A 27588-nucleotide genomic window follows, 5' to 3' on the forward strand; every position below is an offset into this window, starting at 1 on the left:
CCGGGAAGAAGGCGAGCGGTGGGAGGAGTCGCGACGCGGGGGCGCCATTTTTCTCGCCGCGCAGGGAGGAGCGACTAACGTGGGCGGAGCTGTAGCTCGCTTACTCTGAGGAGGCGGGGTTGGCGTAGGCGGAGATCGGGATTCTGGTGTTTTGCTTGCGTGACCGATTCGGTAAGTGGAATAGCCAAGAACATTTCGGCAAATAACAAAAAGAAAATGTGCGGCCAATTGTGAGTGGATGAGAACTGCGAGGAAACAGCCTCTCAGCCCGGGTCGTTTCCGGTGGTCTCGCGTTTGCTGAGCTGTCTCCCGGCTTTCTAAACCTGGTCCCGAGTATGTGGTGAGGGTGACGGGTGGGATGTGTGAATGAGTGTTTTGTCATCCTGTGTCTACTTTTGCCTTCAAAACCCTTGTGTGTGAAAATATTCGGGAAGGTTACTCGAAGTTTGTAACCTTTGTGCTGGACGCCAGTGTTATGCCGTAGCACGCCCAGGTCTCCTCCCCACCTTTGCACCTGTTTCGGGAGCTCACCCTTTCTGCCTCCCAGGAATTGGCTAACACGTCACAAGTGAGACCTGTGGAGGATTTCTTTTTCCTCAGTTTCCTCCTACATCCCCCCCGCCCCCCACCATTAGTTCCTTGACCAGTTCCTGAGTTAAGATTAAGCTGTGTAAACTAGTTTAGTTTTGGTGGGGTTTTTTTCTTCGAAAGTTTTTTGTTTTTTTTTTTTGTTTTTCGGTTTTTTGGGGTTTTTTTGAGACCGAGTTTCGCTCTTGTTGCCCAGGCTGGAGTGCAATGGCGCGATCTTGGCTCACCGCAAGCTCCGCTTCCCGGGTTCAAGCGATTCTCCTGCCTCAGCCTCCCAAGTAGCTGAGATTACAGGCATGTGCCACCATGCCCTGCTAATTTTTTTGTACTTTTAGGAGACACGGGGTTTCTCCATGTTGGTCAGGCTGGTCTCGAACTCCTGACCTCAGGTGATCCACCCGCCTCGGCCTCCCAAAGTGCTGGGATTACAGGCGTGAGCCACCGGCCTCCCAAAGAAATTTTTAAAAGGATTGAACTGGTTTGATTTTTCTGGTTTCAAACTTCTGTTTTCATATGATACACCGCAAAAACCAGTAAAGCTGTCTAATCTTATTTTATAGTTTACATCATTTTAGGATAGCGCGTGCCTTAAAAGTAATCTGGTCTCTTTACCCTCCTTTGCTCCATAGATTGGACAATTTCGGGGATAAAAAGTCTGACACTGCATTTGATCCACAGGGGCTGGGCAGTGACTAAGCTCCAGGACTGGTATGGCATGTCCCTCACTGCCATATTCAGCAGCAAGCCTAGCTCTGTAATTTGTGAGGCTCAATGCAAAATGTAAATGCAGCGTCCCTTGTCCAAAAAGAAGGGGAAAAGTGGTATTAAAGGGAAGGAACAATTAACTCCTAATGCAGAATCACTGAAATTTCACATTTCATTTTGTATTTTTTCTTTTTTTTTTTTTTTAAGAGACGGAGTCTTGCTCTGTAGCCCAGGCTGGAGTGCAGTGGCCGGATCTCAGCTCACTGCAACCCCCACCTCCCAGGCTCAAGAGATCCACCCACCTCAGTTTCCCAAGTGGCTGGGACTACAGGCGCCCGCCACCACACCCGGCTTATTTTTGTACTTTTAGTAGAGACTAGATTTCACCATGTTGGCCAGGCAGGTCTCAAACTCCTGACCTCAAGTGATCCACCTGCCTCGGCCTCCCAAAGTGCTGGGAGTACAGGCGTGAACCACCGCGCCCGGCCACATTTCATATTCCTTTGTTTGTTTTATAGAGACGGTCTTGCGCTGTCACCCAGGCTGGAGTGCAGTTGAAGCAAGATATTTCTCAGACCCCTTCGCGGTTCTTGGGGCTGCGGTGTCTCCCTTTCTCAGCCCGTAGCTCTCGACTCCTCGCGGGAAGGGGCGCGCGAGTGAATGAGGCGGGAACTGGAGTGCTGGAAGCTAGGAACTCCACTCACTCAGGCCTGCTGCGCCCCACCCTTTATGGGAGGGTGCGTAGGGGTGAGCAGATGCTGGAGCCCGAGCGAGTGGTCGCCGGCAGGAGCGAACTCCATGCAGGCCGTGCGGCTGTGTCTGAGGGATGCCCGCGACTCCTGAAGACCCACAACCTGTCTCACAATCTGTCATGGTTGTGAAAAGTTGAGAGAATGTCTGCACAGTGTCTAACGGTGTCTGGTACACAGTGTGCACTCAAATGGTAACCAGTTTAGTTGCGATAGTTGGTCTACCCCTTCAGGTGTTAACCTCTGCAGCTCCATTTCCTTTCTAGACCCTATTTCTGGGCCATCGCCTCCCACCAATTAGGTAGGAAAATATTGTTTGCCTCTATCTGGCCCAAGGCTATGTTCCTGGAGTTTATGTGAGAACCTAACCCCTTTCTCAGCTCCAACTGTAACCCTCTCCCCACCTTCAACACACACATACACGTGCTACCACACTGCCTACAGTGCCATCACCCTGCCTGAAGTTCACCTCATTTTAGGATTGGACGGGCCTTCATAATTTAAATTTTATTATGAAAAAGTGATAGGCTAAGGAACTCATTTAATTTTTTGTCTAAATGTCAAATATAGAGTAGAAAGCTCAAATATCTGTTATAGAAATACTTGAGAGTCCTGTATGCACTGTTATCCACAACCATTTAAACACTTATCCACAAATCCCTAGTAAGGACCCCTAATAAGTACATTTCTAAACCAGTTATTCAAGCTACATCCTCCCAGGATTGGACTTTGTTTCTACTTTGGTAGGGGCATAAATAAACAGAAACAACTGACCTAACTTTTTAGTAAAGAAAAGAGATAATAAAGGGAATAAAATTAAGATTACATTTGGATTTTAACTTGTGTTTTTATTCCTACTGCCAGCAAAAATATCTAAAGTGCTTTTATTATCATTATAAATGAATATACTATTCGTTGTGCAGATTTTGACGTGTTCATAAATAAGTACCCAATGTTTGTTTGATAAAGAATGTGATAAAATGTTAACATTTGGGAAATCTGGGTGAAGAATATACAGGAATTATTTGTATGTAATATCTGTTAATCTGAAATTATTTAAAAGAAAAAGTTAAACTGTCTCATTCCTGAACAATTATAAATTATTCAACCCAAAACTGAAGGGGCCTGCCCCTCCACTCATGTGGGTATTTCTTGTCAGGTGGGACAAGAGACTGAGAAAAGAAATAAGACACAGAGACAAAGTATAGAGAAAGAACAGTGGGCCCAGGGGACCGGCACCGGCACTGGTCTCCGAGTTCCCTCAGTATTTATTGATTACTATTTTCACTGTCTCGGAAAGGGGAGTATGACAGGACAACAGGGTGATGGTGGGGAGAAGGTCAGCAGGAAAACGTGAGTAAAGGAATCTGCGTCATAAATACGTTCAAGGGAAGGTACCGTGCCTGGACGTGTACATAGGCTGGATTTATGTTTCTCTTTACCCAGACATCTAAGTGTAGCAAAGAGTAACAGAGCAGTATTGCTGCCAGCATATCTCCTCTCCAACCACAGCATGGTTTTCTCCTGTATCAGAATAGAACGAATAGTCGGCTTTACACGGAGACATTCTGTTCCCAGGGATATGCAGGAAACAGAGGCCTTCCGCTTATCTCAACAGCAAAGAGGCCTTCCTCTTTTACTAATCCTCCTCAGCACAGATCCTTTATGGGTGTGGGGCTGGGGGACGGTTAGGTCTTTCCCTTCCCACGAGGCCATATCTCAGGCTGTCTCAGTGGGGGGAAACCTTGGAGAATACCCAGGCTTTCTCGGGTAGAGGTCCCTGCAGCTTTCCGTGGTGCATCATGTCCCTGGTTAATAGAGAATGGAGAATGGCGATGACTTTTACCAGGCATACTGTCTGCAAATATATTGTTAACAAGGCACATCCTGCACAGCCCTAAATCCCTTAAACCTTGATTCAATACAGCACATGTTTCTGTGATCACAGGGTTGGGACTAAAGTTACAGATTAACAGCATCTCAAATCAGAACAATTTTTCTTTGTACAGATCAAAATGGAGTTCCTTTTGTCTTCCTTTTCCGCATAGACACAGTAACAGTCTGATCTCTCTTTTCCTCACACAAAACTCTGTTTAAAATAATTTAAGTATGATTATGTAAGATTTGGGGGCCGGGCGTGGTGGCTCACGCCTGTAATCCTAGCACTTTGGGAGTCCGAGGCAAGTGGATTTGCTTGAGCTCGGGAGTTTGAGACCAGCCTGGGCAACATGGTGAAACCCCGTTTCTACTAAAATACAAAAAATTAGCCGGGCATGATGGCACACGCCTGTAATCCCAGCCACTAGGGAGACTGAGACAGGAGAATCACTTGAACCTGGGAGGTGGAAGTTGCAGTGAGCCAAGATGGTGCCATAGTGCTCTCCAGCCTGGGTGACAGCGAGACTCCATCTCAAAAAAAAAAAAAAAGATTTGGGACGCTTTATAAACAGTTATATATATTTGGAAGATTAGATTACATATATTAAATCAAGAACAATAAAAGCTGGTATTTGATAAAGTACTGAAGTAAATGTAACATCCTAAAGGTATGTAATAGAATGGTTATAGAGGATATGTTGTTGAAAAGTACCGGAACTAGAAACCCAGTTTCTAAACAACCTACAACTCTTTGGAAAATTAGAAAAAAAAATTTAGAAGAATATTTCAGATGACTGAAGATCGCCTTTTAAACAGGCATATTAAGGGCAGAGGCCACTCAGATTAATGAAGTGTTCTATTAACAATTTTAATGAAAACTCCTGCAGTACTCTTAGAAACACCCTTAAGAGTCTTGTCTGTGTTCCCTGTTGTGATTGGCCTGGAGTAGGATACCTGTCTACCTCATATTACTTGTATTTTTCCCTGCCTTCATTTTATCTCCCTCTGGTTGCACACTTCATCACTGAACACTTAAGGTAAGATACTAATCTATGTGTATGTGTACTTATTTGTTACAAAGTATACTTGGCATGTATTTTATTTTTTAGTTGCAATGATAGAAAAGCATATATTTAACTATCAAATTATAATTGGGTAGATTATCAGAATTGAACATTAAATCTGTTTACCAAGAAAGTATATTTATTTGTAAATGAAAATAAAAATTTGAATTTCAAAGGCTAATCATTCCATAAAAGTTTCCATTCGTATTTGTAATTTAAATTTTATTTTGACAAAATGATAGTCTAAGGAGCTCATTTAATTTTTGGCCTAAATGTGAAATATAGAATAGAAAACACACATATCTATTATAGAAATATTTGAGATACTATATGTACTGTACAAATCCTGTATGTACTGTTATCTACAACCATTTAAACACTTATCCATAAACTCCTAATAAGTACCTTTTGCTTCAAGACCTATATTCCTTAGACCAACCATTAGAAAATTGGATGTTCACTCCAGCTATATGATTTTAAAAAAGAAAATGAATTGGCCGGGAGCAGTAACTCACACTTGTAATCCCAGCATTTTGGGAGGCAGAGGTGGGAGGATCGCTTGAGACCAGGAATTCAGGATCAGCCTAGGCAACATGGCAAGATCGTGTTTCTATTAAAAAATTAGTTTTAAATTTTAAATTAAAATAAAGTATAAGTATTAAAAGGTCACTTGTCTGTTTCTCACTTGGAATATTAAATACTAGAAGCTGTGTTTGCCTTTTTGTGAAGATAGAAACCTAAATGCCCTTTTGTTCTGTTTATATGTTTGAATGCTAAAGGTTCATTTCCAAAACAGAAGCAGTTCATACTTGGTGCACTGTGGACTCTTGTGATAATTAACCAAGAGTAACTCTATTTGTCCAACCTCACACCTAAAGAAGAAAGAAAATGACTTGTGCTGAGTTTTCTTTTCATGTACCAAGTCTAGAAGAGCTTGCTGGAGGTAAAAACAATATTAACTTTGGATTTTTAAAAATTATCCCAAGAGAAAATTCTTTTAAAAAGATTCTAAGATCTATCTATATCTTACTACTTACCTATATCTATATCTTACTTATCAAAATAATACTTTTGGTATGGAATTCATTTTCCATTTCAGTTTCTGTTCTGTCCCATTTTTATTGAGAAAATCCAAAAATCTGTCCCTCCAAAAAAACTAAAATTATAATTTGTAAATTCTTTTTTCTTTCACTTACAGATTATTGATGATACCAACTTTACAAGATGTAAATGATTAGTAATCCAAGACTTAAGCATGTGTGATGCCCAAAGAGTTGCACAATTTTGCTTTAACTTTTTTCACTTACATTATTCTTTAAATGTATTTTCTACTGTTGTATGTTAATCGTATTCCCAATATAATTCCTCCACACCACTGATAATGACAGACTGCCAGTGAACTTGCTTTGATTTCTCTCTGTGTTTATTTTTATATATTTCACCTTGTTCAAACAAGTATTTAAGGCAGTTTCCCAAGATAAATTAGGAGGGAACATAGGCAAAAAAAGGAAAACAAAAACGGGCACACAAAATGAAGACAGGAATAGTTCTTATCCAAAACTGTAAAGTCTGTCAGAATACCAACCTTTATTTGACAACCTCTAGATTCTGTTCTGATGGTAACTATATACCTTCCCTTGTTTCTGAAGATGTGTTGTTTTGGTAGTTCATTTGTCATCCTGATAAGGTCGAAGTCAAGAAATAGACTCATTTTTGCTTTGTTGTAACTTTTTTTATAATCTTATAATCTTTTTCCCCCCCTAATTGAATGGTAGCTAGTAAACAATCTGTATTGTTTGGCCTGTATTTCTTTTTCATCAATCTGTCTTCCCTAATATGACAGGGTAGCTAGGAATTTTTACTTTTTCTTTTCTCTTTTTGTAGACATAGGATCTTGCTCTATTGCCCAGGATGCTCTTGAACTCCTGACCTCACTTGATCCTCCTGCCTCGGCCACCCAAAGTGTTGGGATTATAGGCATGAGCCACCATGCTTGGCCAGATTTTTTCTTTTATTACTTTTCTAGAACCTGTTTTCACTTTTGTGTTTGTTTCTCTTTTCCTTCTATATGTGTAGGATATATTCAGTAAAAGTAGAAATTTTATGGCCTGGTACAGTGACTCATGCCTGTAATCTCAAAACTTTAGGAGGCCGAGGTGGACAGATCACTTGAGGTCAGGAGTTCAAGACCAGCCTGGCCAACATGGCAAAACCCCATCCCTACTAAAAATACAAAAATTAGCTGGGCGTGATGGTGTGTGGCAGTAATTCCAGTTATTCAGGAGTCTGAGCCACAAAGAATCACTTGAACCCGGGAGGCAGAAGTTATGTTGAGCCAAGATCGCGCCACTGCACTTCAGCCTAGGTGACAACGTGAGACTCAGTCTCAAAAAAAAAAAAAAAAAAAAAATTGACCAGGTACAGTGGCTCATGCCTGTAATCTCAGCACTTTGGAAGGCCGAGGCAGGTGGATCACGAGGTCAGGAGTTCAAGACCAGCCTGGCCAACATGGTGAAACCCCGTCTCTACTAAAAATACAAAAAATACCTGGTGTGGTGGTGGGTGCCTGTAACCCCAGCTACTTGGGAGGCTGAGGCAGGAGAATTGCATGAACCTGGGAGGTGGAGGTTGCAGTAAGCCGAGATCGTACCATTGCACTCCAGCCTGGGCGACAGGGTGAGACTCCATCTCCAAAAAAAAAAAAAAAAAAAGAAAGAAATTTTGTAAGAACTTTTGATCCTTAAAAGTACATAGGCTGAGGCAGTGGCTCATGCTTGTAATTCCAGCATTTGGGAAGGCCAAGGTGAGCAGATCTCTTGAGCCCAGGAGTTTGAGAGCAGCCTGGGCAACAAGCCAAAACCCCATTTTTATAAAAATTAGCCAAGCATGGTGGCATCCGCCTATAGTCCCAGCTACTGGGGAGGTTGAGGTGGGAGGATTACTTGAGCCTGGAGATCAAGGCTGAGTGAGCCAAGATCGTGCTGCACACCACTGCACTCCAGTCTGGGCGACAGGGTGAGGCTATCACAGTGAGACTCTGTCTCAAAAAAAAAAAAAAAAAAAAAACCGTTGAGGCTAGGTGTGATGGCTCATTGTAATCCCAGCACTTTGGGAGACACAAGGCAGGAAGATCACATGAGCCCCAGAGTTAGAGACCAGCCTGTGCAATATAGAAAGACCTCGTCTCTACATATAAAAGAGAGAGAGGGAAATATTATCGGTCTTAAATTAATAACTTTGAGATACCTGTGCTTTTTTACGTTGTTATTGAGGTAAAGTACACTAATCTTAAGTGTATAGCTTGATGAATGTTAACAATAGTTACACCTATGTAACTGCTATCCAGATCAAAATGTAAAATATTTTCAACATCCCAGAAGGCTCCTTTGCATACCTTCCCAGTCAGCCTTAATCCATTGCCTGTTTCTGAGATGCATAAAGTGAAGTAATATTGTATATAGTCTTTTGTGTCTGGCTGGTTTGTTCAATATTTTGTCTGTTACCTTCACTGAAGTTGTTACATGTGATTACTTTTCAAAAAGTTTAAATGTTCACATTTCAAAAAAGAAGGTAATCCTCATCCTCACACAAGTGCAGGCTGTTTATCTTCAACAGTTGGAAATCACTGTAGAGGAAGTATTTATGTATCTTAGTCTACATTGTACTATATGATTATGTCTAATGTCTAGTTATATTCATTAATAAGACCATTTCCCCCTTTTTTTTTTTATTATACAAGTTGAGATTGGGAGTGTGTTGGGGGCACTTTTGATATGTGGTAGCTAAGTTTTTACATAATGTTAAATAATCTTATTCCTTGTCTTTATTAGTTATGCAGAAGGGGTTAAAAGATAACTTTGCTGATGTCCAGGTCTCTGTAGTTGATTGCCCTGATTTGACTAAGGAACCCTTTACCTTTCCTGTAAAAGGTAAGCTATTTTTGCAATTAGCTTTTGTTTTTTAGTCTAAATATTTTTTTGAAACTAGAATTATTTTTAAGAACATCTTAAATTATCTACAAATAAAGGATATTGTCACAACGTTTAGGCTAAATTGTGCCAAATTTCTGTGCTCACTCTTCTGATATTAATTTCATTTCATACTCTTGTGGAAAAGGATTATGTTTTATGCAGTTATGTAACCTTTACAGATTATAGAATAGATATCCAATAGGTAAGAATTCTTTGTATCACATGAGAGTTTTGCTTTTAGTTGCTCAGACTGTTATGGAAACTGATTTTAATTTTTATGATTTTATTTATTCAAGACCAGAAGGGATCCTAAAAGCCTTGTATTTGAATAATTTATTAAAACTAATCCTTCAACAAATTTGCCAAGTGAGCATCCACTGTTTGAAGTGAGAAGGAAGGGAAATTAGTATTAGGAGAATAAAATAATTTGTCAGTGTGATAGATATTTATTTGATGTTTCAGTTTTTACAATAACACCGCAAGGTAAGTAGTACCCCTGGTTTATAGGTGAGAAAACTGAAAAGGAGAGAGGCTAGATAAGCTCAGTGTAAATCATAATCAGGATTCAAATGCAAGTCTGTCTCTTTCCAAAGTCTAACCCTCTCCCGTTATACCCTGTTATGATGAGGAATTTGAGAATAAACACGCAAAGTGTTCTTTTTATTATGTAATTAACATCTTTGCTAAAAAGGAGTTTGCCATAGAAATTCTGGACTCCAGTTCTGTCTTAAACCTGACTTTGAGATACATTAACATGGGAGCATTTGAATTGAATGTTTTTTGGGGGCCTTTCTAGCTTAAACAATCTTTTATTTTAAGTAGAGCTGTAAATTCTAGAAGGCTTGTGTACCATATGGCAATGTCTTTTAACTTCTTCAAAGCATTTAGCATCCTTTTTTTTTTTTTTTTTTTTTGAGATGGAGTCTCGCTCTGTCACCCAGGCTGGAGTGCAGTGGTGCGATCTCGGCTCACTGCAAGTGTCGCCTCCCGGCTTCACGCCATTCTCCTGCTTCAACCTCCTGAGTAGCTGGGACTACAGCCCCCCGCCACCACAACCAGCTAATTTTTTTGTATTTTTAGTAGAGACGGGGTTTCACCATATTAATCAGGATGGTCTCAATCTCCTGACCTCGTGATCTGCCCACCTTGGCCTCCCAAAGTGCTGGGATTACAGGCATGAGCCACTGTACCCGGCTAGCATAATACTTCTTTATAGTTTTCTTTTTTTTTTTTTTTTTTTTTTTTTTGGGACAGAGTCTCGCTCTGTCACCAGGCTGGAGTTCAGTGGCATGATCTCAGCTCACTGCAACCTCCGCCTCCCAGGTTCAAGCAATTCTCATGCCTCAGCCTCCCGAGTAGCTGAGACTACAGGCACATGCCACAATGCCTGGCTAATTTTTTGTATTTTTGGTAGAGATGAGGTTTCACCGTATTAACCAGGATGGTCTCAATCTCCTGACCTCATGATATGCCCACCTCGGCCTCCCAAAGTGCTGGGATTACAGGCGTGAGCCACTGCCTAAGAATTTACATTCTATCAGAACAAAATATTTTAAATTAAAAATTAAAAAACAATTTTAGACCAAAAAAAAAACAAAAACAACCCCAAAATAGATTTTTTTTTTTAAGAAATAAGGCGTTAAAAACATTATAGAAACCTTACCCAATCCAAACTTTGGCCCCAGTTCTAACCCTTGCCCTTGCCTTGTATTACCTTTATGCCACCAACTATATAAGCCATGCTTGGTTATGATGATATTAGAGACACAGGTACTTAAAACAGGACAGGGGTTCTAGCTACTTATGTCTTCCAATCCCTGTTATTTGTAAAACTTTATGAGAATGGAGAAGTTATGTACTGTTAATAAATTAAATTCATGTCTTTTGGCATTTTATTATTAAATTAGATGTTTGCCTATTTTTAAGATGGCTTGTGTTTTTGTTTTTTGGTTTTTTTTTTTAGGCATCTGTGGGAAAACTAGAATTGCAGAAGTAGGAGGTGTGCCTTACTTATTGCCTCTTGTAAACCAAAAAAAAGTAAGTACTTTTACTCTGCATGTTCACATGAAGATTGTAGAAGTTGGGTTGATTACTCTGTTTATTATTAGAAGACCTGTTGATCAATTGGCAAGGAAGTGCTAATGGATCAATAATAAAAGGTAAACTAGGGACTTTGTACAAGTTGTGACTTAAATAATATTTTTTCCTCTTCTATAGGTTTATGATCTGAATAAAATTGCAAAAGAAATCAAGCTGCCTGGAGCTTTTATTCTTGGAGCAGGAGCAGGTCCATTTCAGACTCTCGGGTTCAATTCTGAGGTCAGCATGTATAAGAAAATTATTTTACTTTATTGATTTGACATTTGATTTGTCTTTTTGCTTTTAGTGCCAAAAATCCTACTTTCTGAGTGAATTGTAAGTCTCTCTGCAGGTTTAATACTGCTTGATATAGATTTCTGCTATAGCACACACTCCAGCTGGACTAACTGTAATGGAGTACTAACTTATAGTTTTAGATTTTCTTAGGTTATAGGTTCAGCCTTAGATAAATGCAGGGTTCTATGGTATTCTGTTGAAGGTTCTGGATTATAAAACATTTATAGTCTTATAGGATTCCTAATTTCTCTATAAATCCTTGCTTTGGGTATGCAGGCAGCTTTGGATTAGAAGGTGAATGGAATATTAGTGATCTAGTCAACTTCTTCAAGACCAAATAGTAGGAAACCATCACAATAGTATGATGGTTATTTATAAAAGTTAATAGTTATTACTAATATACATTATTACCATATGAAAATATTACTGTTTCTTTGAATCTCATGAATACAAGACTTAAGTCTGCTCATTGTCTCATAACATCTTCAGATATGACTAATAGTCATACAAGTTCTTTGCAGAAACATTAATACAATTTGCCTAGTGTTCAAGTTAGGGAAAACAGTTTAAAATTTAAAATAAGATATTTAATGCAAGTTATAGATACACTGTAAGAAATACTATAAATATCTTTTTTTTTTTTCTTTTTTTTTTTTTGAGACAGAGCCTCACTCTGTCGCCATGCTGAAGTGCAGTGGCGCTATCTTGGCTCACTGCAACCTCCACCTCCCAGGTTGAAGCAATTCTTTTGCCTCAGCCTCCTGAGTAGCTGGGACTACAGGCACACGCCACCACGCCCAGCTAATTTTTGTATTTTTAGTAGAGACGGGGTTTCACCATGTTGGCCAAGATGGTCTTGATCTCTTGACCTCGTGTTCTGCCCCCCTTGGCCTCCCAAAGTGCTGGGATTACAGGCGTGAGCCACAGCGCCCGGCCTATAAATATCTTATAAAATGTTTTTCTAGCCGGGCGCGGTGGCTCAAGCCTGTAATCCCAGCACTTTGGGAGGCCAAGACGGGCGGATCACGAGGTCAGGAGATTGAGACCATCCTGGCTAACACGGTGAAACCCCGTCTCTACTAAAAAATACAAAACACTAGCTGGGCGAGGTGGCGGGCGCCTGTAGTCCCAGCTACTCGGGAGGCTGAGGCAGGAGAATGGCATAAACCCGGGAGGCGGAGCTTGCAGTGAGCTGAGATCCGGCCACTGCACTCCAGCCTGGGAGACAGAGCGAGACTCCGTCTCAAAAAAAAAAAAAAAAAAAAGTTTTTCAAGTTTTTTATGTCTAAAATTAAATATTATGTATTGTATGTTCTCTTATTAGGACTTGAACTGAAATGCCTTAAAAGGATTAAATGTTTTATAACATTATTCAAGATATTCTCTTTGCAGAGATACAAAGATTGACTAATTGCCTCACTTTCTTTTCAGTTTATGCCAGTTATTCAGACAGAAAGTGAACACAAGCCTCCTGTGAATGGTAGTTACTTTGCCCATGTAAACCCTGCAGATGGAGGGTGCCTCCTGGAGAAATACAGTGAGAAACATCATGATTTTGAGTGTGCATTACTGGCTAATCTTTTCGCCAGTGAGGGCCAACCTGGCAAGGTGATTTTGTCCATAAAAATACAGTATTCCCTAAATGTTCTCAGATAGCTAAAAATGTGAACTTTTACTGCCACAAATATGATTTTGCTAAGAAAATTAGAGCTTCCCACTTTGGGAGGCCAAGCTGGGTGGATAACCTGAGGTCAACTTGAGGTCAGGAGTTCAAGACCAGCCTGGCCAACATGGTGAAACCCCATCTGTACCAAAAAATACAAAAATTAGCAGGGTGTGGTGGTATGTGCCTGTCGTCCCAGCTACTCAGGAGGCTGAGGTGAGAGAATCGCTCAGACTCGGAAGGCAGAGGTTGCAGTGAGCCAACATCATGCCACTGCACTCCAGTCTGGGCCACTGAGTGAGACACTGTCTCAAAAAAAAATGAAAATTAGAGCTTCCTAAGTCAAAGCTCTTTAACCCAATAATGAAAGATTCAGAGAGTACTAAAGGCAGAGCAAAAGTCATCTTTCAAACTAAGGTTAAGAATAATATGGCTGGAGGCCGGGTGCGGTGGCTTACGACTGTAATCCCAGCACTTTCGGAGGCCGAGGTGGGTGGATCACCTGAGGTCAAGAGTTTGAGACCAGTCTGGCCAACATGGTGAAACCTCGTCTCTACTAAAAATACTAAAATTAGACAGGGAAGGTGGCACACGCCTGTAGTCCCAGCTACTTGGGAGGCTGAGACAGGAGAATTGCTTGAACCTGGGAGACAGAGGTTGCAGTGAGCCAAAATCGCACCATTGCACTCCAGCCTGGGCAACAAAGCAAGACTCTGTCTCCAAAAAAAAAAAAAAGAATAGTACGGCTGGCACAATGGCTCATGCCTGTAATTCCAGTCCTTTGAGAGTCCAAAGCTGGAGGATCACTTAAGTCTGGCAGTTTCAGACCAGCCTGGGCAACATAGCAAGACCCTGTCTCAAAAAAAAAAAAAATTTTGTGTTTTTAATTAGCCAGATGTGGTACATGCCTATAGTCCTAGCTACTCAGGAGGCAGGAGGATCCCTTGTGCCCAGGTGTTTGAGGCTGCAACAAGCTATGATCACACCACTGCACTCCTACCTGGGTGACAGCAAGACCTGTCTCAAAAAAAAAAAAAAAACAGAAGACTACTTAGTCAGGAAGACCTTTTTCTGTGAACTAAAAGGTAATAGAATATTAATTTGGGGAGTAAGTAAGTCATCTACATGAACCATACAGCTAAAATAAATAATGCCTACTTACAGGTAGTAAATAGGTTATTTGTTTCTTTCTGATGAATCATACATTGCTCTAGATAGAAATGGTGGTAGCAAAAACTTACAGCAAGAAGAAAGTAAGGAAAACTAATGCCATACTTCATATTTACTTCCTGTTATTACACAAAAAGATGATTTCAGTGTTAGCTTTTGTGAAGACTCTCCAGTTTTGTAAGTAGAGATAGCCTCTTCGACTACTTTGAGATAAGAGATTGAGAAGTGAAAATACTTAACTTCCAAGTTGTGGAGATGATACAGTACAGATTTTTAAGGGAAGTGAGAAAATGTAATCATATTCTCCTCATCCCCACTTACCAAAGGTTAATTCCTTTAAAGCAGGTAATTCTCAATCTTTGACTGCCTTGACACACATGTTAAGAGTCTCTAGAGTTCAGTGTAGGACTTGTCTACACTGAGAAACTTGTCTTTCTCAGTTTCTCAGTTCAAGAAAGCATGCTTAAGACTTATTTATAAATTACATATAACTGATATGTACGTGTGTGTGTGTATACATATGTATATATGATTGATCAAGACTCATGGGATTGCAACATCTCAACTCAGATCTGGGGGCTCTATGCAAAGAACAGAATATTTGTTTGATAGCATTAAATTATATAATGTTTTACTTCGGTAGTTATTTTGCAGCATAGTCAATGATACGCATCTTTGTGTCCTCTATAGGTAATTGAGGTGAAAGCCAAAAGAAGAACTGGACCACTTAACTTTGTGACTTGTATGAGACAGACCCTGGAAAAACATTATGGAAATAAGCCTGTAGGAATGGGAGGTACTTTCATAATTCAGAAGGGAAAAGTGAAGTCTCACATTATGGTACGAGCCCATGTGTGCATACATGCATGAAGGAGTTTGTATGTGTGCACATGTTTAAGATCTCAGGATTTTTTTTTTTTTTTTTAACGGAACCTTGCTCTGTTGCCCACACTGGAGTGCAGTGCCACGATCTTGGCTCACTGCAACCTCCACCTCCCGGATTCAAGGGATTCTTCTGCCTCAGCCTGCTGAGTAGCTGGGATTATAGGCATGCAGCACCACGCTGGGCTTATTTTGTAGTTTTAGTGGAGACAAGGTTTTGCCACGTTGGCCAGACTGGTGTCGAACTCCTGACCTAGGCTGATCCACCCGCCTCAGCCTCCCAAGGTGCTGGGATGACAGATGTGAAACACTGCGCTGGGCCACATCTTAGAATTGTAAGGTATATGTTGGGAATTCTACATTCAAAGACACTCTAAACAAATCCTTTTTACTATGATTGTATTACTTTAAAATTTAAATGATAATATTGTAAATCAGATTATAAGATAATGTTTTTATCCATGTTAATATATTAGAACTTTATTTTGGATATGTTTGTTTTTAAGATCAAGATAAATTCAAGGCCTGCAAAATGACTCATGCCTGTAATCCCAGCACTTTGGGAGGCCAAGGTGGGAGGACCGCCAGGAATTCAAAACCAGCCTGGTCAACATAGTGATGATGGCAGCAGCAGGCTGTCTGGAGTGACTGCAGCAGGGAGGCACAGCTGAGGCTACACGTTCCATGGAGCGGGTGGGAGCTGAAGACAAGTGGGAGTCCCGCCCCTTCCGAGTTAGCGCTGGAGCTCCCTTGGTGCTGCTGCAATCGCCCAAGCTATGGTTGTGGTCCCTGGCATCCCTCTCCTCTCCCGGCTGGAACAGGCGAGAGCCCCATCTTCCCAGGCACAGCTGCAGCAGCTCAAACCTGTGGCTGCAGACCTGGGCCTCCTACTCCACGGAGTAGGCAGGAGCCCCGCCTTCTCCATGCAGCTGCAGCTGCCCAAACGGTGGCTGCGGACCTAGGCATTCCTCCTTTCTTCGGGGTCTGGGAAGGCCCCAACTGCTCTTGCAGGTTTGGAAATGCCTGCTCCCACTGCCTGGCTTCTCCCTGCTGTCAGCGCCTGCTCCGATCCAGGAGCAAAGTCAGGCAGAGCCTGGTTGCTGTCACAGCCCAGCCAGATGTGCACACACTCAGGGCACTGCTGATACACCAGCCCCCTGCCGCCCCAGCCCCTTCTGAATTTTGGGCGCTGACACGAGCATAGAAGGGAAGCTGAGCGAGGGCTGAGGGCAGCTCTGCACTGGCGTTCAGGCACCCCTTGGCACCTACAGCCTGGATTCCATGATTGGCAGCAGGAGGCAGACAGGTTTAGGAGGAGAAGGGGGCGGGTTTCCGGTAAGGCCCTGCCTTCAGGCCAGGGGGCCAGCTGCCAATCCCACACACCATAGTGGAAACTTGTGCCTTTTCCAGGCCCACCGTGATCATCCCACTGCACTCCAGCCTGGGTAACAGAGCCAGACCCTGTCAGGAAACAACAGATGCTGGAGAGGTTGTGGAAAAATAGGAACGCTTTTACACTGTTCATGGGAGTGTAAATTAGTTCAACCATTGTGGAGGTCAGTGTGGCGATTCTTCAAGGATCTAGAACTGGAAATACCATTTAACCCGGCAATCCCATTACTGGGCATATACCCAAAGGATTATAAATCATTCTATGATAAAGACACATGCACACATATGTTTATTGCAGCACTATACACAATGGCAAAGACTTGGAACTAACCCAAATGTCCATCAATGATAGACTGGATTAAGAAAATGTGGTACCTATACACCATGGAATACTATGCAGCCATGAAAAAGGGTGAATTTATGTCCTTTGCCGGGACATGGATGAAGCTGGAAACCATCATTCTCAGCAAACTATCACAAGATCAGAAAACCAAACACCGCATGTTCTCACTCATAAGTGGGAGTTGAACAGTGGAAACACATGGACACAGGGAGGGGAACATCACACTCTGGGGCCTGTCGGGGGTTGGGGGGGTAGGGGAGGGATAACATTAGGAGAAATACCTAATATAGGTGATGGGTTGATGGGTGCAGCAAACCACCAGGGCACGTGTATACCTATGTAACAAAACTACATGTTCTGCACATGTAACCCAGAACTTAAAGTATAATTAAAAATTAATAATAAAATATATTTTTAAAATTTTTAATTCTTCGTAATATTCAGTATGTTTACCTATATAATTATCTTTTGTTGTAGCCTGCAGAATTTTCTTCCTGCCCCTTGAACTCTGATGAAGAGGTGAATAAATGGTTGCATTTTTATGAGATGAAGGCTCCTTTGGTTTGTCTACCAGTTTTTGTCTCCAGAGACCCAGTAAGTCTGTGTCTGTTTTTTATATTATACTATAATGATAATGCTTGATTTTTAGGATAATCTTTTTTTTTTTTTTTTTTTTTTGAGGCGGAGTCTCACTCTGTGGCCAGGCTGGAGTGCAGTGGCAAGATCTGGGCTCACTGCAAGCTCCGCCTCCCAGGTTCCCGCCATTCTCCTGCCTCAGCCTCCCGAGTAGCTGGGACTACAGGCGTCCGCCACCACGCCCGGCTTATTTTTTGTATTTTTTAGTAGAGACGGGGTTTCACTGTGTTAGCCAGGATGGTCTCGATCTCCTGACCTCATGATCCGCCCGCCTCGACCTCCCAAAGTGCTGGGATTACAGGCGTGAGCCACCGCACCTGGCAGGATAATCTTTAAGAACTAGGCAATTTTTGTGTTGTTGTTGTTTTGAGACAGAGTTTCAGTCTTGTTGCCCAGGCTACAGTGCAATGGCACAATCTCAGCTCACTGCAGCCTCCGCCTCCTGGGTTCAAGTGATTGAACTGCCTCAGGCTCCCGGGTAGCTGGGATTACAGGCATGCACCACCATGCCAGGCTAATTTTTGTATTTTTAGTAGACAGGGTTTCACCACATTGGTCAGGCTGGTCTCAAACCCCTGGCCTCAGGTGATCCACCCACTTCTGCCTCCTAAAGTGTTGAGATTACAAGTGTGAGCCACCACGCCCGGCCATGTGGTGGTGTTATTTAAGAATTAGGGTAGTCTCTAGAATTATTTTGGAAGATAAGGGAGCTCTTCACCATCCTATGAGTTAGGCAGAGCAGATTTTACCTTTGAGAAAATGAAGGCACAGGCATTTTAAATAACACCCAAAATTATTTTATTAAATAGCAGGTGTAGCTAGGCATGGTGGCATGCCCCAGTATTCTTAGGTACCGAGGAGGCTGACTTGAATCCAGAAGTTTGAGACCAGCCTAGGTAACAGTGTAACCCCCATCTCAAAAAAAATAGTAGAGTCACAACTAGGATTCAGGTCTCCTGTCATCTTGTTTGGTGTTCGTTATATTATAATACTATACACTAGAAAAAATATTATCAATTCAAAGCAAATACCTACTAAAATATTGGTCTTATCTTTTCTTTTTTTTATTTTTTGTGACAGAGTCCCGCTCTGTTGCCCAGGCTGGAGTGCAGTGATGCGATCTCAGCTCACTACAACCTCCGCCTCCTGGGTTCACGCAATCCTCCTGCCTCACCCGCCTGAGTAGCTGGGATTACAGGTGCTCACCACCACACCTGGCTAATTTTTGTATTTTCGGTAGAGACAGGGTTTTGCCATGTTGACCAGGCAGGTCTCAAACCCCTGACTTCAAGTGATTCGCCCGCCTCAGCCTCCCAAAGTGGTGGGATTACAGGCATGAGCTACTGCGCCTAGCCTGGTCATATCTTTTGATCCAGTGATTACATGTCTAGGATTTTATACTTAAATATATTCATAATTGTGTAAAATTACTAGTTAAAAGGTTATTCATTACAGTGTTGTAGTAGCAAAAGAATTAGAAATAATGCAAATGTCAGTTAAGTTACATACACAATGGAATACCACATAAGTCTAAAAGAATGAGGAAGCTGTTTTATGATTTGATATACAAAGATCTCAAAACTATATTGTTACATGAAAAAAAGTTACATGCAGAAAAGTGTGTACAAAATACTACATTTGAGTAAAAATAAAAGTAAATATTTCTGGAAGGATATACAAGAAACTGCTTACATTGGTCAACTGCTAAGAAGGGGTGTAAGTGGTGAGGGCAAGAGAGAGGAAGATACGTTTTACTGAATATATCGTTTTGCCCCCTTTGAGTTTAGAACATGTGAATGTATTACCTATTTAAAAAATGAAAACTATTGCAACATAAAAAGTTATCCCTTCCCCCTTAAACTCTAATCAATACTTTGAGTACTAACATATTGTTTGTTATCCTAGGGGTTTGATTTGCGACTGGAGCACACTCATTTTTTCAGTCATCATGGAGAAGGTGGACACTACCATTATGACACTACTCCAGATACAGTGGAATATCTTGGGTACTTCTTACCTGCAGAGTTTCTCTATCGCATTGATCAACCAAAAGAGTCTCATTCAATTGGGCGAGATTAAATCAGCTGATACTTATTTAGAAAAAGAAATCATTAAGGTTAATTAATTGATTGACTCATTAATTGATACTGACATAAAACCAATGGAAATGATCCCACGGGCCAGGCACAATGGCTCATGCCTATAATCCCAGCACTTTGGGAGGCTGAGGCAGGAGTCACACTGGAGCCCAGGAGTTTGAGACCAGCTTGGGCAACATAGCAAGACCCTGTCTGTTTTTTTAAAAAAGTAAAAAATAGAAGTGATCTCACTACTTAAACCCCATTCTTTTTCACTTCATATGAAAGGATATATTGATAGTATATTCTATATTATTTAATAGATCTGTCTGAAAGAGATTAGGAACAAAAATATCTAATTGAGATATTCTTTAATTTTTTGCATAGCAACTTTATTTTTTTTAATTCTATAGTATCAGCAAAATCAGTCATGTTTATACCTTGAATATAAACATTAGGAATCATGCAATTATTTCTGCTATGTATTTAGTAGTACCTTATATTTGTATAACATTATTATATTTTGCAAATTAGTATCACAACTGCTAAGTAGATGTTTCTGAGTATTAGAAAAATCAGTGTTATTACCTGCAGGACATTGAAAAACACTTGAAAAAGATAAAAAGAAAAATCAGTGTTTAGAAATGTTGATAGTTATTGAATCTTTGTATTGAATTTTAAAAATCCATTCTAGTAATCAGAGTATACCTTTTTCTTGGAACAAGGTGGCAGGTGGGGAGCCCTTTACCCTTCTGATGAAGTTAAACCATAGAAGTTTGCAATTTGCCTTTCACAGACATTAGCAGGCCGGGCCTGGTGGCTGAAGCCTGTGATCCCAGCATGTTGGGAGGCCGAGTGGGAGGATTGTCTGAGCCTGGGAGTTTAAGACCAGCCTGGGCACAATGGTGAGACCCCATCTCTATTATTTAAAATTTTTTTCTTTAATAAAAAATAAAAACACAAACATTAGCAACTAGTTGGCTAGCCATAATTCCTCCCTTGTTTCGATTGCCAGTTAGAAGCAATTTTTATTTCACTAGTTATTTGCAAGAGAAGGGGTAAAAAAAACAGCATCAAAGTGCAACATTGAAGTGAGCTTACTTTAATTTGTAAGTGAGGCTATTGCTGAACATGACCACTATCCTTGCTGAAATATAAAATTATACTCACTGATTGTAATGGTTGAAATTTTCCTGAATGTTCTTTGAATAATCATTAGCCAAAGATCAACTCTCTAATGGTGCTAATGACAATCTTGCTAATGTACAAATTTAGGAAGTCTTTAGTACTAAGTACATAATTTTCAAATAATATTTTTTAATTGTCTACTCTGGATGTTAGCTATGTCTTGTGAGTATAAATTCCTATTATTTTAAGCACTATTTTGATGCAAAAAAATGAATAAAAAATTTAATGTATGATATATTATGTTTCTAGTATCTTACCTCCAGACAAAAACAATATTAATACTCTTTCATTTAACAAATATGTATTGAACACCTACCCTGCTCTCTGGAGTGTACACTTCATACAGGCAAGGGCCTTGTTCACAACTATAGCACTAGTGCCTTTAACAGTGCTAGCAAAGTAGCCACTCGAATGATTATACCAAACACTTTACTAAAGCTGGGGATCTGTCTAGTGCAGAAGACAAACAATAAATATGTAATATGTCAGGTGGTATTAAGTGCTATGAAAAGAAATAAAGCAGTAGGTGAACTGTAAAGGAGGATGCTTTTTTTGTGTGGCCATCCCACACTGAGACAAGATGCATTCCACACTCAAAATTTGGTTCAAATGTCCAGACTGATAGCCAGGTTCAGTGGCTCACGCTTGTAATCCTAGCACTTAGGGAGGCCAAGGTAAGAGGATCACTTGAGGCCAGGAGTTCAAGGCCAGCCTGGGCAGCATACAGAGACCCCCATCTCTGCAAAAAAAGAAACTTTTTTTTTTAAATTATCTGGGCATGATTGTGCACACCTGTTGTCCCAGCTGCTCAGGAGACTGAGGCATGAGAATCACTTGAGCCCAGAAGTTGGAGGTTGCAGTGAGCTATGATTGTACCATTGCACTGTAGCCTGGGCAACACAGTGAGACCCTGTCTCAAAAAAAAAAAGAAAAAATGACTGATGAAGCCACACACACACCAACAGACTATGAAAGGGTTGTTACTCACATAAGCTTTCTGGGGAAGGCAGGGCAGCTCCTAAGCAGGATTTGACAACAGGGAAGGAGACTGACTTGGGGTTTTTTGGTGGTTAGAGAGTAGGGCCAGAGTAATGTTTCTTGCATGTGGTTTGAATTTCCCACTGGTATCAAAGAAGGAAATACCCAGGCTTGCTTGCTTTATTTTTTTTTAAGAGATTGTGTCTCACTATGTTGCCCAGACTGGGCTCAAGTCATCTTCCTGCCTCGGCCTCCCAAAGTGCTGGGATTACAGGCATGGGCCACCGTATCTGGCAAGCACCCAGGCTTTTTTTTTTTGAAACGGAGTCTTGCTCTGTCGCCCAGGTTGGAGTGCAGTGGTGCCATCTCGGCTCACTGCAAGCTCCGCCTACCAGCACCCAGGCTTGCTTAGCTTGCCAGAGGTGTGGGGCATAATGGGACGAGGGGCGGGATAAGGCTTAAAAGTCACCGGCAGCCAAACATACATTAAGTCACATTCTTAATTATAGATTTCAGATCAGAGCTTATTTCAGGTCAGATTCCAGGTGTGAAGATCATCTGAAGCAGTCCTGGGCCTCTTCACACTACAGATATAAACACTGCCTTTACTCTTCCATTAGTGTCCTCCAAAATGAGGTGCATGGGCAGCAGGTACACATGACCTTCCAAGGGGTGTGGGAATATTAGAACATCTATTTATATATTTTATTTCATCCTTTTAAGTTTCTATAGTTTTGTGTACATTTCTTATGTTAGGGATTTCAGTTCAAAATTGTACTGCTTATAGACACAATTCAAAAAGCCTGGAAACCAGGTACATTCACACCATCTAATAGAGATGATGGGGGGGAAAATCAAAATGCTTTTCTTTTTAAATTTTTTCTTAGTTTTCTGTTTTCATAGAAACAGGGTTTCGTCATGTTGGCCAGGCTGTTCTCGAACTCCTGGCCTCAAGTGATCTGCCCGTCTCAGCCTCCCAAATTGCTGGGATTACAGGCATGAGGCACTGCACCTGGCCCAAAGTGCTCTTCTTACTCTTACATTCACTCAGTATAACATAGAATGCTTCTGTGACCAGATGCATGGGGGTTTTTCCCACACACCAAGCAATTCTCCAGCAGGCATCAGCTGGGGATCCTATAATTTAATTCAATTCTAACACTATTTACTTGGAGATAGCATCAGATCCCACAGTTTAATGGTTCAGTCCTCCAAGACTGCCTCCCACTTCCGATGCCAATCACAAGCTTCAGGTTGTGACCTGTACTTCTGACCAACCCACTGTAAATTGGAGTCTCTATGCCTGCCTCTTCAGGTTTGATTAATTTGCTTAGAGCAGATCATTTAACTCAGGGAAACACTTTACATATATTTTCCAGTTTATTAATAAAGGATATAATAAAGTATACAGATGAACAGCCAGATAGAAGAGATACATATGGAAAGGCCAGCAAAAGTCCAGAGCTTCCACACTGTTTCTGGGTGCCCCACCTTCTAGGCATCTCCACATGTTCAGCAATTTGGAAGCTATCCAAACCCTTTTCTGACTTTGTTTTTGTTTTTGAGACAGGTTCTCACTCTGTCACCCAGGCTGGAGTGCAGTGGCATGATCTCTGCTCACTGAAACCTCCACCTCCCAGGCTCACGCAATCCTCCCCTCTTCGCCTGAGGAACTGGGACTAACAGGTGCGCGCCATGATGCCCAACCCCAACATGATGGGGTCTCATCATGTTACCCGAGCTTGTCTTGAACTCCTGGGCTCAAGTGATCCACCTGCCTCTGCGTTTCTTTTGGGATTTTATAGAGGCTTCCTTATGTAGGCAGAATTGATTAAATCATTGGCCTTCGGTGATCAGCTCAACCTTCAGCCTCTCCTCTCTTTCAAGGTTGGGATTGGGGCTGAAAGTCATAACTCTTTAATCACTGGTTAGTTCCTGGGCAAGGAGCCCCCATCCTGAAGCTATCCAGGAGCTTCCGGCATGCAGAAACCCACTTAACACTGTCATTTTATTAGCATACAAAAACCATTTATCACTTTGGAGATTCCCAGGGTTTTAGGAGCTGTGTGCCAGAACACTGGGACTAAGACTATCTATACATACTGCATGTCTTATTATACATCACAGTGTCGTACCATCTTTCCAAACCTAAAATAAGAGCACAGATAAACCTAAAGAATTGTCATCCAGCCAGGTGCAATGGCTCATGCCTGTAAATCTCAGCATTTTGGAAGACTGAGGTGGGAGGATCACTTGAGCCCAGGAGTTTGAGACCAGCCTGGGTAACATAGACCCCATCTCTACAAAAACTAAAAAAATTAGCTGGGCATGGTGGCACACACCTGTTTTCCCAGCTACTTGGGAGGCTGAGGTGGGAGGATCACTTGAGACCTGGAGGCTGAAGCTATAGTGAATCCAGATGGCATCACCTCAGTCCAACCTCGGCAACAGAGTCAGACCGTGTTTCTTTAAAGAAAAAGAAAATGTCACCCAAAAGACCACAAGGATGGCTAAATAGTAGAAAGGAGCACTATATTGGTGATTTCAGTTTGCACAGCAAAAAGAGAGTCTCCAGCTTATGCCAAAGGTGCTCTCTTCCCAGAAGGAAAAGGGCAGGTTGGTTTTTATGCCTCACAGGACCTGTATCGCACAATAGAGTAAAACATATTCAGCAGGTTTGGGAGAAAAGTTATACATATCTACGAGGGAAGTTGAACACGTACAATGGATAAACATATATATAACACACATACCGTGTTCACTTTGGGGTAAGGTTTTAACATTAAAATAAGGTGGATCTTGGCTCTTCATGTCAAAAGGTGAACTATTGGACACAAAGTTTGCATGCAGTCTCTATAAACTGGCTGAAACTGGTTTGAGGTCTTCATTTGCTTATCCGGAAAGAATTTTTGTAAGGCTGGTCCTTTGTCCAATCAGAGCTATAGTGGTTTGGATTGTAAATCAGGTTTGGTAAGGTTCTGACAATTTTCCCAATAGCTCCTATTTTTAGCGAATTTAGCAAGATTGTGGTTTTTCTTGTAGCCTTAGGAATTTGCAAAGTTCCCATGCCAACCAAGCCCTGAACCCTCCACCCATAGGTAACTTTCATTTTCTTAACTTTAGGGTTCTTCTTAGTTGATAAAGAGCATTCATTTTGATCTTCCAGATAACAGAACACAGTCTGACAGGGCAATTATGTGACTAAAATAATGAAATATTAAACACTGAATTTTCTGCAGAAAATCTGGTATATTCATTGGTTAAATCTATGATTACTCTTCCTAGAACTCCTACCTTTAGCCTCATTTCTCTGATATGCTCTGTTTTTCTGACTCATATTAACCACAATGAGAATTAACTTCTTCAAATTTAGACTAACACTTGATATTATTTGCATTGGCAACCTAATATTTGTCGCTACAGTAGATACCTGATATGTTTGGCTCTGTGTCCCCACCTAAGTCTCATGTTGAATTGTAATCCTCAGGCTTGGAAGTGGGGCTTTGTGGGAGGTGATTGAATCATGGGTGTGGTTTTCTAATGGTTTAGCACCATTCCCCTGGTGCTATCTTGTGATAGAGTTCTCCCAAGGTCTGCTTGTTTGAAAGCACCTCCCACTTCACTCTCTCTTTGTCTCCTACTGGCCATGTGAACATGTGCCTGCCTCCCCTTTTAAATTTTTTTTTCTTTTCTTTTCTTTTCCTTTTTTTTTTTTTTTTTTTTTGAGACAGGATATCACTCTGTTACCCAGGCTAGAGTGCAATGGCATGATCTCAGCTCACTGCAACCTTGGCCTCCCAGGCTCAAACCATCCTCCCATCTTAGCCTCCAGAGTAGCTGGGACTACAGGCACATGCCACACCCAGCTAATTTTTATTTTATTCTAATTTTGTTTTTTATTTTAGAGGCAGGGTTTCATCACATTGCCCAGCCTGGTCTCGAATTCCTGGACTCAAGTGATCCTCCCACTTCAGCCTCCCAAAATTCTGGGTACAGACATGAGCCACTGTTCCCAGCCTGCCTGCTTCCCTTTGCCTTAGCCCCATGATTGTAAGTTTCCTGAGGCCTCCCTAGAAGCAGACGCATGTACAACCCGCAGAACCATGAGCCCATTAAACCTCTGTCTTTTTTATAAATTACCCAGTCTCAGGTATGTCTTCACAGCATGCGAGAACAGACTAATACGACACCTAAACGCAGATTTCCAGTTGCTTTTGGTTTTAAAGCTCAGCTTCCTTTTGGTTTATCTGTAAAGCCTCTGTGTGGCCTAATCTTTCATTCAGTAGCAACTATTACATACTATACTAGGTGCTCTGGTACATGCTGTAGTGGTATTAGTATATACTAGTACGTACTCTGCTGGTATACATGGTACATATTGTACTGGTACATACTGTGCCAGATACTATGAATACAAAGATGAATAAGACATAGTCCCTGACCTGGAGGAGCTCAGTCTAGTGGGGACACTGACATGTATAGAGGAGAAGACCAAGCTTCCCTTTCACTCTTTCTGAAGGCTCATTGAAAATAAACTGACAAAAAGCAGACTAACAGGAGAAAACGGCATACAAACTTTATTTAATGTGCATAAGCATGAGAGAACCTCAGGAGAATGATTACTCAATAATCCAATGAGGTCCAGATGTTTATATACCCTTCTTCATAGAGGAAGAGGAGATGGTGGGCAGGGGGGTATAGGAATAAAAGATTTTTAGAGGAAATGAATGAGCTCCAAGAACAATCACCTGGAAGAAAGTTATTTTGAACTCTGGGGGAGGTGGCAGGAAGATGAGAGGCAGAACTTAACTGTGAGCAAAGATTATCTTATATAGATAATATCTCCCAGGTAATCCTCTTGGAGCTGCACTCAGAAGAATAAATGAAAAGCCAGATCGGGCACAGTGGCTCATGCCTATAATCCCAGCATCTTGGGAGGCCGAGGCGGGTGGATCACCTGAGGTCAGGAGTTTGAGACCAACCTGGCCAACATGGAGAAACCCTATCTCTACTAAAAATAGAAAAATTAATCAGGCATGGTGGCAGGCACCTGTAATTTCAGCTACTCCGGAGGCTGAGGCAGGAGAATCACTTGAACGTGGGAGGCAGAGGTTGCAGTGAGTGGAGATCATGCCACTGCACTCCAGCCTGGGTGACAGAGTGAGACTCTGTCTCAAAAAACAAAAATAAACAAAACAGAGAAAAGCCTGTCTGGACATAGTGACAACTCTCAGTGTCTTATCTTTTTGGTGGTTAACCTTTTCTGGTTATTTGATGAGATTCCTAGAAAGGGGAATCACTGCTTTTTTTCTTTTTCTTTTTTTCTTTTTTTTGGAAAGAAGCTTCCCTACTCACAAAGAATGTTCCAGAGTCCTTCCAGATGCTTCAGGAAAGGAAGAAGGTCAGAGAGATGGGGAAGCAGAGGAAGGTCAGAGAGATCTGTTGGTTCTGAGGCTTATTTCTGAGACCTTTTAATATTCCTTAATTCAAAGCACTCAGCATGGCAAAGTGCCATGTTTTACAATTTCGTTTTCTAAGCCCTAACTTAGGTGAAAAAACAATTGAAATAAAATAGAACAAATCCTATCAGTATTGCCCTATATTGTTTCTTGTTTTTTGAGATGGAGTTGCCCAGGCTGGAGTGCAATGGTGCAATCTTGGCTCACTGCAATCTCTGCCTCCCAGGTTCAAGTGATTCTCCTGCCTTGGCCTCTGGAGTAGCTGGGACTACAGGCACACACCACCAGGCCTAGCTAATTTTTGTATTTTTAGTAGAGATGGGGTTTTGCCATGTTGGCCAGGATGGTCTCGAATTCCTGACCTCAAGTAATCTGCCTGCCTCCACCTCCCAAAGTTCTTGGATTACAGGCATGAGCCACCGTACCCAGCCAGTATTGCCCTATATTGTACTGTACACTGTTAAATTA

General features: G+C 41.5%; 1 protein-coding gene across 10 annotated transcripts; it reads left to right on the forward strand.

Moving 5' to 3' along the window:
• Window positions 1-102: 102 nt before the first annotated feature.
• Window positions 103-25800, forward strand: C14H11orf54 (chromosome 14 C11orf54 homolog). 10 transcript variants are annotated; one of them, XM_065528861.2, is made up of 10 exons: window positions 103-171; window positions 5764-5927; window positions 8815-8913; window positions 10919-10992; window positions 11173-11274; window positions 12763-12939; window positions 14855-15004; window positions 17259-17375; window positions 19323-19423; window positions 25567-25800. In XM_065528861.2, the coding sequence occupies exons 2-10, from the start codon at window positions 5873-5875 to the stop codon at window positions 25619-25621; spliced, it is 930 nt and encodes a 309-aa protein (XP_065384933.1). In that variant the 5' UTR covers window positions 103-171; window positions 5764-5872; the 3' UTR covers window positions 25622-25800. The 10 variants fall into 10 exon arrangements, 6 of the variants coding, with proteins under 6 accessions (XP_065384933.1, XP_005579423.3, XP_005579421.3 ...); XR_012423622.1 differs by lacking the exon at window positions 25567-25800 and having other exon boundaries at window positions 103-333; window positions 14855-14960; window positions 19323-20916; XR_012423620.1 differs by lacking the exon at window positions 25567-25800 and having other exon boundaries at window positions 14855-14960; window positions 19323-20916.
• Window positions 25801-27588: the final 1788 nt, after the last annotated feature.

The sequence above is a fragment of the Macaca fascicularis genome, chromosome 14 (genome assembly GCF_037993035.2).
Source record: "Macaca fascicularis isolate 582-1 chromosome 14, T2T-MFA8v1.1".
In the NCBI taxonomy this organism is placed as follows: Eukaryota; Metazoa; Chordata; class Mammalia; order Primates; family Cercopithecidae; genus Macaca; species Macaca fascicularis.